Source organism: Bicyclus anynana, chromosome 7 (assembly GCF_947172395.1).
Source record: "Bicyclus anynana chromosome 7, ilBicAnyn1.1, whole genome shotgun sequence".
In the NCBI taxonomy this organism is placed as follows: domain Eukaryota; kingdom Metazoa; phylum Arthropoda; class Insecta; order Lepidoptera; family Nymphalidae; genus Bicyclus; species Bicyclus anynana.
Genome location: NC_069089.1, coordinates 13,831,140 through 13,844,504, shown reverse-complemented (window position 1 = coordinate 13,844,504; position 13,365 = coordinate 13,831,140). Strand labels below are relative to the sequence as shown.

At 36.7% G+C, this 13,365-nt stretch overlaps 1 protein-coding gene and 1 long non-coding RNA gene across 13 annotated transcripts in view; one reads left to right on the top strand and one right to left on the bottom strand.

Annotated features, from left to right (window-relative positions):
* LOC112044075 (cAMP-specific 3',5'-cyclic phosphodiesterase) overlaps nucleotides 1–13,365 on the bottom strand; it is a 629,441-nt gene that overhangs the window by 89,109 nt on the left and 526,967 nt on the right. For all 12 annotated transcript variants that reach the window (XM_052882556.1, XM_052882561.1, XM_052882560.1 and 9 more), the window contains one exon: nucleotides 6,061–6,162. In XM_052882556.1, the coding sequence (XP_052738516.1) occupies nucleotides 6,061–6,162 (102 nt within the window). The remainder of the gene's footprint in view (nucleotides 1–6,060; nucleotides 6,163–13,365) is intronic.
* Nucleotides 8,954–12,676, top strand: LOC128198254 (uncharacterized). Its single transcript, XR_008250982.1, has 2 exons — nucleotides 8,954–10,537; nucleotides 12,250–12,676. It is a non-coding gene; the product is annotated as an uncharacterized LOC128198254 (long non-coding RNA).

Here is a 13,365-nt window from a genome sequence, read left to right as displayed (position 1 = left end):
AACCGAAAGGGATTTTCATCCTCCTTCTAGTTAGCCCGCTTCCATCTTAGATTGTATCATCACTTCATTTAGGTGAGATTGTAGTCAAGGGCTAACTTGTAAAAAAAAAAAAGAATAAACGAACATCCTCCGCCTAACAAGTTAGCCCGCTTTCATCTTAGATTGCATCATCACTTACCATCAGGTGAGATTGTAGTCAAGGGGTAACTTGTAAGTAATAAAATAATTAAAAAAAATCAGTATCTTAGGCTTGAACACTGAGTGATATTCAGTATTCAAACCTATTTTTACCCGACTAGGTACGGCGAAGCCACGGCTCTACCATGACCGCTCTGTACAATTTTAATCTAAAACATTTTCTTGTTTCGTTCTTTTTAAACCCCTTTTTACGTAGTCGGGTTATAGTTTTTAAACTTTATTTTTTTAATAATTAAAAGGGATGTGAAGGGAAACAATATAAGTGTAAATATTTTACTGTTACGTCGTGAGGTGGCGTCGCTCCTGAACAAATATTTGTGTATCCTAAAATGTCTCACGAAGGCCGGCTTGGAAACATTTTTCATTAACGCACATTACTTGATCCTTTACTTTCTGTTTGTTTATCTTATGTATCTATATTAGACTACAAGCCCTTGAACAAAAATTACATATGAAATGAACGAAAGTAAGTGTCAGGCCTCGCGCAGTGTAGGATGAATAATACACAAGTATGGATCCCTGAATTGAAAAATATTTATTATTTATTTATTTATACTTTATTTGTACACCACAAAATAAGAAAAAACAAATAGTAAGACAGCAAAAAGTACAGCACAGAAGTAGGATACGAAAGGCGGCTTTATCGCTAAGTAGCGATTTCTTCCAGGCAACTTGACAAAACACGAGAATGCATATATACATATAAATAAAATAAAATACATACATTCAAATAATTACACACTAATATTATCTATACTAATATTATAAAGCTGAAGAGTTTGTTTGTTTGATTGAACGCGCTAATCTCAGCAACTACTGGTCCGATTTCAAAAATTCTTTCAGTTTTAGATAGCCCATTTATCGAAGAAGGCTACCAGCTATATTTTATCCCCGTATTCCTAAGGGAACGAGAACCACGCGGGTGCAACCGCGTAGCGTCTACTAGTAAAATAATAAAAATACATAACATAATAAACTAATATATACTATACTAATGCCATGACAGTAAATATATACAAAAAAGTGCTCCCACAATATTTTTTTGTTGACGTAGACATCCCACTATTTATGATAAACGAGAAATAAATCATTCTCAACTTACATGTAGGGGGAGAAACCCCATTTTTTTTCAAATTTAAATTCTTTCATGAATTATGGATATTTGAATGAACCAGCCCCCCTAGCCAAGTGGCACCTCGATTCTCTTTCTACGATCGCTAACGCTTCGAAAACTAGAAAGACGTAAGTGAATGACATTTACTACCGACAGGTCACGTGATCAAGATCTGTCATTCCCATACATTTTTCTAGTTTTCGAAGCGTTAACGATCGTAGAAAGAGAATCGACGTGCTACTTGGCTAGGGGAGCTGAGTACATTGACCGTTACAAGAGACCTACGTCTAGCAATAAACATCGACCGTTTTTAGGTAAAGTAAACAAGTTGGGGTGGAACATTGATTAAAGCCCTTAGCACATAAATATACCGATTAATGCCTTGTTGGAGACTCGTAAACGTCGGGGTTCACAACAAAGCGATTTAATGACTGTGTTCAAATTCACGAGAGGAATGTCCCCATCAGTCTAGGTACAGTATTATTAACAAGTTTCTGACTGCGCACACTATTTTGCTGATAAGAGTAAAGTAATTCAGAGAGTAATTTAACTTAACGTATATAATAGTTACATTTGATACTTGCAGACGCTTCACGGTTTCCCCGCGTTGTACCCGTTACCGTAGGAAAATGGGCGCGTTGTACCCGTTACCGTAGGAAAATGGGGATAAAGGATAGCCTATGACACTCACAAATAACGTGACATTTTAGCGGTAAAAGAATTTTCAAAATCCGTTAATTAGGTCCAGAGATAATGTATATATATTTAGCCTAACCTAACAAACTTTACCTGTTTATAATATCAGTATAGATTACATTTGATATTTAGTTTGATAGCATAAATTTTAAAATTTTGAAAACTCACGAAGGTCACGAAATTGTTAATTACACTCTCGATCAAGTCATCAATATTCTCTTTCAGTGCGCTTTCATTTGAGACATCATCATGTCTTAGAACACTCACACATAAATCACCTTTCATACAAAACAAACTAAATTGAAATCGCTTTATCCGTTATGGAGTAATAGTGCCACAGACAGACAGACATATCAAACTTATAACACCCATCTTTTTGCGTCGGTGATTAATAAATATTGTTGTAGTCACCAATCATAGTCTTTCCAATTTATTAGGGAATATTTAAATAATCCCAAAACCAAAATGGTCGATAACTGAAATTAATAAAAAATATTTATACTATTCCATACTATTCCAATAATAGGCTTTTTTAGTTTATGTTAAACTAAAACTTAGTTCGGCAATAGTCCAATTGGACTTATAAGATTTATGTCTAACTTCTAAATCTAAACCATTCAGCTATTGAAGTGTCATCATCTAACATACCAAAGCAAATTCTTTGGCATCTCAAACATGATTTATGATCAGACATTCAATATGCCTCCATTATCAGCGAGTGCGTCATTATTGAAAGTGTATAAAGTCACAGTAAATTTATGACATGTCTGGTGATAAAGTACGCGCAGCTCGAATACATCCCCCATTCAGGGCGTTGCTTCATTAGTGCGTTGCGTTGTCGTCGCAACGGATAGACGTATTGTATGCCACACGTTGCGGTTGTTGCAGTTTTTGACGGCCTCCGTGGCGCAGTGGTATGCGCGGTGGTTTTACAAAACGGAGGTCCTGGGTTCGATCCCCGGCTGGGCCGATGGAGATTTTCTTAATTGGCCCAGGTTTGGCTGGAGGAAGGCTTCGTCCGTGACTAATCACCACCCTACCGGCAAAGACGTACCGCCAATCGCTTTAGCGTTCCAGTACGATGACGTGTAGAAACCGAAAAGGGATGTGGATTTTCGTCCTCTTCCTAACAAGTTAGTTCGCTTCCATCTTAGACTGCATCATCTTTATTTTTACTTACTATTTTTTTTGATTACACAGATTAGTCAAGGGCTAACTTGTAAAGAATAACAAAAATAAAAAAACATCTGCGTTGCGTCAACGCACAACGTTGTTGTTCCAGTGCACGAGGACGACGCACGCAGTCAGCCTTAAACATGCATAAAATTGTAAAATTGTAAAAATTGTTAGATTATACTCTGTCTCTTGAGATTGTGAACTGTCGAAAGATTGCGAACCGCAACATATGCCTAAGAACCTGAAATGAGTGGCTTAGAATTCAAGCTCATGTTAGATTAGGTATTTTTGTACTTCCTTCCTTACAGTCTACCGAATAATATCACGTTAAATTGTAAGCAGTATGTTGCGGTTTACAATCTCGCGAGAGATTGTTAGTGTACATTATTATATAACGGTATTTACAATTTTACTGTGACACAAACAAAGCACTGTCCGTCTTCCGTTGAAACGTCGTTGCGACGATGCAATGCTTTAGTAAGACATGTCTGTTAAAATACATGGAAAACGACGCACCATAATGCAACGCAGTAATGAGACTTCGCTCTTACGCATGACGCGCAGTGACGCATGTATTACGGATGCTGGCATGTCTAGTACAATGAGCTCCTCTAATTTATGACTCAGAAGTCAACAAACATAACATGTAATATGCAAACTTTTTTAAAAACGGTTTAGGAATACTAAACTACCTCGTCAAGGGAAGTGTGTTATCGTCGAACCCGACGATTTCAGTGTATACATGGGGGGTTATAAATTTACAAAATAAAACCTACATATGGAGCCACAAGTGATGTTATATTATTTTAATTTTAAAGGAACAATACAAATTTTCTTTTTTTTCCCTACCCTTAAAGGCGGAAATTCTCTAATCTAACCATTTATTCTTCCTATTATCATCTAATCTACCAAATCGAATAACTCCCTACGATGCTCGAGTATATCGAAATTTGGTATTATGGGCTCCATTTACCATTATAAAATATTCGCAGAACGTAAATCAGAACTCTTGAACAATATCAGCCAGCGAGGGACCTAAAAGTGAGATTATAATTATTATTCGTGGTCGGGTTGTTTTTCTTACATAGTAAAACGTTTACCTTTAAGTAAATACCATACTATAAATACCCATGCGTACGATTTATTTTGATATAAGAAGAATAAAATAAACTGTTACATGTTTATTGAGTGGGCCTTAAATCAATCTTGAAATTGATTCGACGTTTGTTTGATTTATCTTTGATGGTTAAAAATAAACGTTATCTATCTGTGCTAGATTGGCCATGAGGGGATAAATATTTTGCTGGCCAAATACCAATATTGGTTTGCTCGTGGGCGAGAACAGTATTGGATTTAGATGGTGCGTTAATGAACTAAAACCAAAGTCGTATATGAGGTTTTAGTTATTTAGATATCTTATAATTAAGTTTTTTTTTCTTCACAAGTTAGCCCTTGACTACAATCTCACCTGATATTAAGTGATGATGCAGTCTAAAATGGAAGCGGGCTAACTTGTTAGGAGGAGGATGAAAATCCACACTCCTTTCGGTTTCTATACAACATCGTAACGGAACGCTAAATCGCTTGGCAGTACGTCTTTGTCGGTAGGGTGGTGACTAGCCACGGCCGAAGCCTCCCACCAGCCACACCTGGACCAATTAAGAAAACCTCAATCGACCCAGCCGGGGATGAACCCTGTACCTCCGTCTTGTAAATCCACCGCGCATACCACTGCGCCACGGAGGCCGTCCAAAAAAAGTTAGTATCTCCCACCGTCGAAAAGAAGCGTGAAGGTCTAAGCTCTATATGCCCTAATATAAGGAGGAGGCTTGGCCTAATGGGTAGAGTCTGCAGGTTTCATGACAGAGAATGTTTGCTTTATGTTAAGCATAAGCTGTATTGCTTTATGGTTAGCATAATTTACCTCAGAAAACTGCATCAATTCATTAGTTAAGGCAAAGATTAGCAAGTACATAAAAAATTGCAAAAAATTGGTGTTATTTATTCAGCTACTGATTTTAATCATACAACTTTGTACAAAAGCCTTAAGTTTCGATTCTCTTTTGTTTTATGTTTAAACGAATAGTATTTATAAAGAGGATTTGTTAGATGTTAAACAACTGTATAGAACAGAAAAAAACACAGTAAATAATTTATTTGCAAACAGAATAATTGAATTCCATACTTATTTGCACTAGAAAAACGTCATTACAGCAGACAGACATACAGCCGTCTGATAAAAATGTCATTCCTCTTATTTACTTAACTTTATTTGCCTTGTCAAGTTAGAATTGCAGAAATGTGTTGGAGATTATTCAATAGTCAGACGATTTGAATGTTATAATTTACTAGCAGAGCGGTGGGTTTAAGGTTCATACTCCCACTCCTGCAGGGCCTGACCCTGTAGCGGGTAGGCTTGCGCAAAAAAAATCGATATATCAAAATATCGACATTTTTTCCGAAAATAATCGATATATATCGGTGTTTTATTTTTTTTCGATATTTATTTTCGAGTATCAAAAACGAACAAATGAATAAAAATATCATGGAACTATTAAGAAAATTATCTATAGTCTATGCCCCGTTTGTGGTCTGTGCAGTGAAGACTGAAGGTCTTAGAAGCCAGTGCTACTTAAATAGGTATTATTTACTACACACTACTTTTACTACACATTACATTTGACAGTGCTTAATATATAGTAGTCTTCTTTGGGCAAAAAATATCGATATTTTTAGAAAATAATTATCGATACATTTCAAAACTATCGATACGATATATATCGATATATTTTATCTGTTTGCCCATCCCTAGTAGCGGGCCTTTAAAATAGGTTGATAACAATGGAGATACGATAATAAACCGAAGCAGTACTCACTTAGAGGCCGGCACATTGGTGAGGCACAGGAAGTTGTTGCGGACGCTGCGTAGACTGGCCAGCACCTGTGCGAACGGTGTCACGATCAAGTCTTCTCCATGGCTGTGGACAAACATGGACTCACATTAATTATATCTTACATTTGACTTATAGAACACGTTTCTTCGTCTGTATTACTTCCGCTAAAAGCTGCCATATAACAACCAATGCTAAATAAAACATTGCATTTTTTCGATTTAGGAATACATAGTTTACAAGCATCGTACCATAGCTTTTTAGTGGTTTTAAAAAGGTAGGTTCAACCATCGATCATATCATACTTAGTTAAGATGTGCGTCTTTGAGTAATGACATAACATTGCGCGTTCTTTAATATGGAGGAGCCCATCTGACGATTTATATCGATGGGTTCAACAAAAGAAAAAAAATATTGTCTATATTGGCAAGCAGTACCTATAGACAATATTTTTTTTCTTTTGTTGAAAACGATATGACAATCCGTTCAGTACTTAACTACTTTCTAAGATAAGCTCGTATCGACACAAATTCAGAGCGTTAGGGGACGGATAATACTAGTTCTAAGGTCATATTTTCGATTCGGAATCGACAACATTCCACCTGATATAATATTTTCGACATATATCACCGAAATAAACATTGACCTGTATTTTCATAGAATTAAAAAATAAATAAATAATATTTTAATCACTTGGAATCAAATCTAAGGGATCAAAATAATAAAACTTCATTTCGGTCGCAAAATTATAAATATTTGTTTTGTGCTTTGCAAATTTAAGCTACTTAACTTTTTTTCAACGTCTACCATCTTCTATTGTTCGTCATAAATAAATTAAGAGAGAAAACAACTTCTAAAAGTCGTTTCAGGCAACGTAAAATAAATTAAAAACATTTTTAAATGTTAAAGCGAAAAGAATCTTGTTAACCAAGCAAGTATATGAAAACAGAGAGAAATATTTAATTTATAATGCAAAAATTCTCATGCAAACAGACAATGCGAAACGTTTGAAGCAAAACTAAAATAATATATTATTGTATGTGCTAAATAACTTTTATTAAATGCATTTGAGTGGTTTCATACAAATCTCGGGAGATTGCAAGGAAGTTCCTAACTAATATAACTGCGACGGGTTTACGTTTGTGGAGAACGCTCACAAGTTGAATGTGAAGGTACAATGGAGATTTGTTTGGAAGTTCAAGTTAACTTATCTTTAGATATATAGCTTAGAAAATATACTTTATGACCCGGTAAACGTTATTCTACCATTTATATTTCTTATATGTAAAAATTAGTAGACGCCGCGCGGTTTCTCCAGCGTGGTTCTCGTTCACGTACGAATACGGGGATAAAATATAGCCTATAACCTTCTTCGATAAATGGGCTATCTAAATATTGGATAGAAGCAGGCGTTACTTTGCGGAAGTTCATCATGATTATATAATGATTTATTTATTTTGCTATCATCCGCGAAAATTCGGCGAACCCATGCGACAACGTCGCAATTGCAAAGCAATTGCACGTTGTAGAGTCAACATCTCCTGAGGATGCTCCGGTTTCGGGGTGAAACGTACGTAGAGAGTATTTTGTCGGACCTGGGTGACGTTGTCGCATGGGTTCGCCGAATTTTCGCGGATGATAGCAAAATAAATAAATCATTATATGGGCTATCTAACACTAAAATAATTTTTGAAATCGGACCAGTAGTTCCTGAGATTAGCGCGTTCAAGCAAACAAACAAACTCTACAGTTTTATAATATTAGAAAGAGGTGAAAAATAGTTTACGACGTAGTACTATTATTACGTACTCGTACTAAATACACAAAAAAATAATCATTAAAATCGGTCAAGTCGTTTTGGAGGTTTGCGACCACAATCACCGTGACCGAAATTACTTACTACGAGACTAAATAGTTCACGTTACTTCAGGGAAATTAATTTGAATAATGAATAATCATTTTGTTATTATTATATCATTTTGCTATTATTATATTGACTAGTCAGCAATAAACTGACTAGTCAATATCAGATCAAGTCTATATCTCATAAGGATGCTGCTGTTTTTGAAGTGAAACGTGTGTGAGGGTTAAATGTTGAAAATATATAAGATTTGGCACTACAAATTCCTCTAAAAGTTTGTTTAAAATTAATAAAAACACTTTACCTACTTAACTGGTTAATCCCAAAAAAATATATTCATTGCACCATAAATATTCATTGGTCACTAAAGTAACCAAATTTCTTTTTATTTGATTTACCAACAACAACATTTTGTATTTTCATTAAGTTAAACATCAAAACATATAAATAAAATTAGTGTCTGTCTGCGATTCCAAGATACAGAACTGTGATTTATCAAGTTCTTTATAGTTATTTACAAGATACGAAAACACAATCAAGCTTTTTTTATATTTTTGTCTGCCTGTCTGTTTGTCCGGGCTAATCTATTGAACGGCTGGACCGATTTTAATAGGTCTTTCATTGGAAGATAGAATATTATAGAGCAACACAAAGGCTACTTTTTATCCCTGAAAAAGTGCATGGTTTCTACGGGATATGTGAAAAACTGAATTTTACGTGGACAAAATCGCAGGCGTCCACTAGTTTTACAATAAACATGATGTAATGTTACAGGTATGTACATATTGCAATGTATAGGCAGCAATTACAAAGATTACAATAATTCATACGTGTAATCGCTAATACCCAATTTGAGTAATGTAATCTATCTAATCAACGCACGTCAGAGCAATATTTTCCATTTTGAAAGTTTTTTCAGTCGTTTACACAGTTGTTTTAATGTACTAGTTGTACTTAAAAGTTAGAGATTGTATAATGAGTGATAATCTGTGTGTTAACGCCAAAATGTGGCTTGTTGATAGTGCGGTCGAGGCCTATAATATGATAGTGCGGACTTGACTTTATAATCAATACATTATCTGTGAACATTACTGTTTTATATTGTTTTATCTATATTGTCTATGAAAATTCTGTATATATACACAAAATTAAATTATAACGGACACTCCGCTGCAAAAATTCAAAATAGTCGTTTTTCTTCTCACCTTTTGTGATCCTGCAAATATTAAAAGAGATCCTGTAGTCAGGATCTCATTGTGTAGATTTCCATAATTTACATAATTGGCGACCGTGTGACAAAACTACAAAAACCTGAGAAGAAAATCAAAATCCAGCGAGAAGTCTACGAAGCCATCACCGAAACGCCAAAATTCGTTTCGCGGTATTAGGCTCAAACAAAGAAAACCGTTGCTGCCAGGCCGGGACCCGCCAGTTCCGCAAGTACCGGGCGCAACAAGAGGAATCAACATCGGACGCCCGCGTAGTCGTGGGGCCGAACATACAAGACCGTTGCAGCCAGGCCGGGACTGAGTTCCGCATGCACCAGGCGCAAGGCAATCAATCAAGACCGGATTCTGGCGTAGTCGCTGGGCCGCGTAAATATTCATCCCGCAAATCGGGATACCTAAAACAACTTCGGACGCCTGCGTAGTCGTGGGCCGACGAAGATAGCAAGACCGTAGCAGCTAGGCCGGGGCTTTTCAGTTCCGCAAGCACCAGGCGCAACGCGAAGCATCACCAGCAGAAGCCGGCGTAGTCGCCGAGCCGCAAATCATCGCATCTGCAGCATCAGAGCGAACCGCAGCGTCCCGCAGTGTCGAGACGTGACAAGAAAATCTCATCGGAAGCCGGCGTAGTCGTCGGGCCGAAATATTCAGATAAGTGTCTAAATCCACTCACAAACATTCATATTCATCCATTCATCCACTAATCCATCTCACAATCACATCACAAACATCCATCGAACCAAAATAACCCTTATAATATCACGCACTATTAGTATAGTCATCCATTTTGCATGAAACATTCACTAATTTTCAAATTCGCACTTCATATCATACGTGAACCATCATTGTTTAATACTTAATCAAATTCAAAAAATTGTAACTATCGCCGCACGTAAAACTAATTACTAAACTCAATTTATAACGTTAAAATTTATCCAGCCGCGCATCAATAGGTTACAAAGGAACGTCAGTGCAAGCGATAAGGAACCGGTTTGTTTAGTCCACTCGCGGTTGCAAATCGTAAACGATGTCTCTTGACGAATTAGTTCTACAACGTAACATAATAAAGCGACGCGTAACGAGGTTTAAAAATCATTTGAGTGTAATAAGTGAACTTTCCTTAGATTCGTTACAATTAAGTACTTTAGAAATAAAATTAAACAAATTCGAGTGCTTAGAAAACGAATTCTTAAATTTACAGTGCCAAATAGAATGCTTAAATTCAAGTGATTTACAGGATGAACTAGATATTCGCGAAGACATCGAAGATGGTTTCATTAGTGCCATTGTTATGGCGCGCGATATAATGTCGCGCAATGCCAGATCTTCGAGATCTAAAGACACCTGTAGTGCATCTCCGATTATCCACGAGCAGGTCAGTAATAAAATCGGGTTAAAACTGCCTCCAATCCAAGTTTTGGAATATAACCGCAACATTTTCTGCGATGATATAGGGTTCATTAAAAATTCATTAGGTTACGGAAGGCCATATTTAGACAACGCTCAATTATGGTCGATTATTCCCGAACCTATAAGCCAGAGTAGCTGTAACATTAAGCGAAACAATTTTGTTTGTGGTGCGTCATCTGACGAACAATCAGTTAAACAAGTATCAAAAATCGGGGAGGTCGAAAAATTACCTCAAAAATCACTAATCAATGGCGAGAAATTGTGTGAACAACAATTTGATAAATATACAACTCGCTTACAATCAGGTCGTTTTAGCGTCCGATTACCCCTTAGGGATTCACCAACGGCCCAAGGGAATTCATTTACTCAATCTTACATGATAAAATTATTTTCACGTCAAGTACCTTCAAGCATTAATAAACTTCAAATAGTTTTGGAGACTTGTAAAATTTTCGAGCCGCTAGAATTACTTTCACCGTCCATTCAATCAATCTTATTTGTATCTAAAATACGAGTACCTAATCAAAGGATAAGGGCGTTTAGTTTAGAATGCGATCAAATAAGATCACGTAATACTTTTAAAGAGTGCGAGAGTATGCAAGCGAAAACAAACATTCGCAACACATTGAATACTTCGCGATATGAGCCTTGTGACAATCACGTTAAGGTCGAAATTAGTTCGTTTTACGACGAGTCAATGTGTGAGTATCGCGCTTGCATTTACTTCAAGACAAACATCGCGCGCGCGAAATCGCGGGTAGTTCTAACTGCGAAGCCTAACATAATAACTCCACGAATGGAGCTATCCTCAGCGCTGCACGCCGCTAGGTCTGGCGTAGCAGTCCTAGGTTCATACCTCACACCTATATGCGTATTATATTGGTGCAATTTAAACGTTGTACTCGTTATATTGGCGGAATTAAAGGCGCGCTCGGCTATTATTAAGCCAGATATTTTTACATTTAAAAATCATTTTAACATAAATATAATTAAATTAAAGCATTGTCCCGCATATGTGTCTCGAATTATATTTGATTCTAGTCATCATAAAGCTAAAAATACTGCTTATTTATTCCACACAAAATTGAGGAAATCATTTCCAAGGCTGGATTCATCAGCGTACCGGTACGACAAGAAATACCGAGTCATTTTAGACATTCATCACGTCATAACAAAATTATTGTGTCACTATGAACACACTCAACTAATGCACTCATTGTATTATTCCACTATACAAACAGTATGTCCACAGGGGGGAAGAATATTAGCACTACGCACTGTGCATGATCGCATAAGGATCACCCTCCACTGTGGACTAGCGATAACTCCCACAATGGGAGATTTACTAGAACAGCGTCTGATAATTACCTTCGTATTTCTAACTGTCATGTCAGCTGCATGCAAATTCATTATTTTTTTATTCAAGAATCGAGCATATTAGCAACTCTCTGCAACATGCAAATGAATTTTAATTTATAATTTATGCGCCTCATTGCTGTGAGCTATGGGGAGAGGGCATCAAGTCAAAATAAGGCATCTCAATTTTAAGACAGTAGTTAGTAATCTCATATATTTGAGGAGCAGTGCACGTTTTTATATTCGAGTGGTGGCTATACTAAATAGTATACCCCTTGCATCCTATATTTTCCTCTCCTAACTTTCTCCCTCTCTTCCCAGGGCACTTACTGGTCGGCCGGCGTCTGACCACGTTAATCATCATCATCGACTTGAATTGAAGACCAGAGAACCAACTGAAGTTCTACGGCAAGAAGGCAGCATCACACACCTCAGGGTCACCACATTTCTCGTCCACGCTGCACGGAAAGTAGTGCGACGAGCGTTAAACGGCATTTACCCCTGTGCCCTCCTACTGATTCTTAAACGTTTAACGTTTCAGAGGGGGGAATTTATGTTAACGCCAAAATGTGGCTTGTTGATAGTGCGGTCGAGGCCTATAATATGATAGTGCGGACTTGACTTTATAATCAATACATTATCTGTGAACATTACTGTTTTATATTGTTTTATCTATATTGTCTATGAAAATTCTGTATATATACACAAAATTAAATTATAACGGACACTCCGCTGCAAAAATTCAAAATAGTCGTTTTTCTTCTCACCTTTTGTGATCCTGCAAATATTAAAAGAGATCCTGTAGTCAGGATCTCATTGTGTAGATTTCCATAATTTACACTGTGAGATAATGGGAAATGGACATTTTATAAAAGCTAGTCCGATCTTAATAAAACCAATAAACATTTAATTAATCTTTGTGTCAGAAGAAATCCTTTTATTTATTCTGAAGGTTCATAGATAAAATAAGCCGTGAAGTCTTGTTCAAAGTCCAATTAACAAACTAATTAAATAGGTTTAATGGTTTGAGGAAATCCGCAGAAGAACCAAAGTCAACTGGAACCGAACCAGTGGACGTCCATGATGATGATGATAATGATATAATATATTAAATTATTATTATAATATGATTTAAACTTTGTATATAAGAATAATAACCAAAGTTACGATACCATAAGAAACAGCTCAGCAAGTAGCGAAGCTGGAGTGGCAATGGGTGGGGCACTTAGTTCGAACAGCCGATGGACGTTCCCAAGTTCCCAAGGTGTTGGAATGGCGACCCCGCACTAAAAGCAGGAAACGCTGTGTTGCTCGACCCCCCACCAGATGACGACAAAACATGCAAAAGGCCTATGTCCTGCAGTGGATGTCCATCGGCTGATATGATGATGATGATGATGATGATGATGATGATGATGATGATGACGATGATGATGA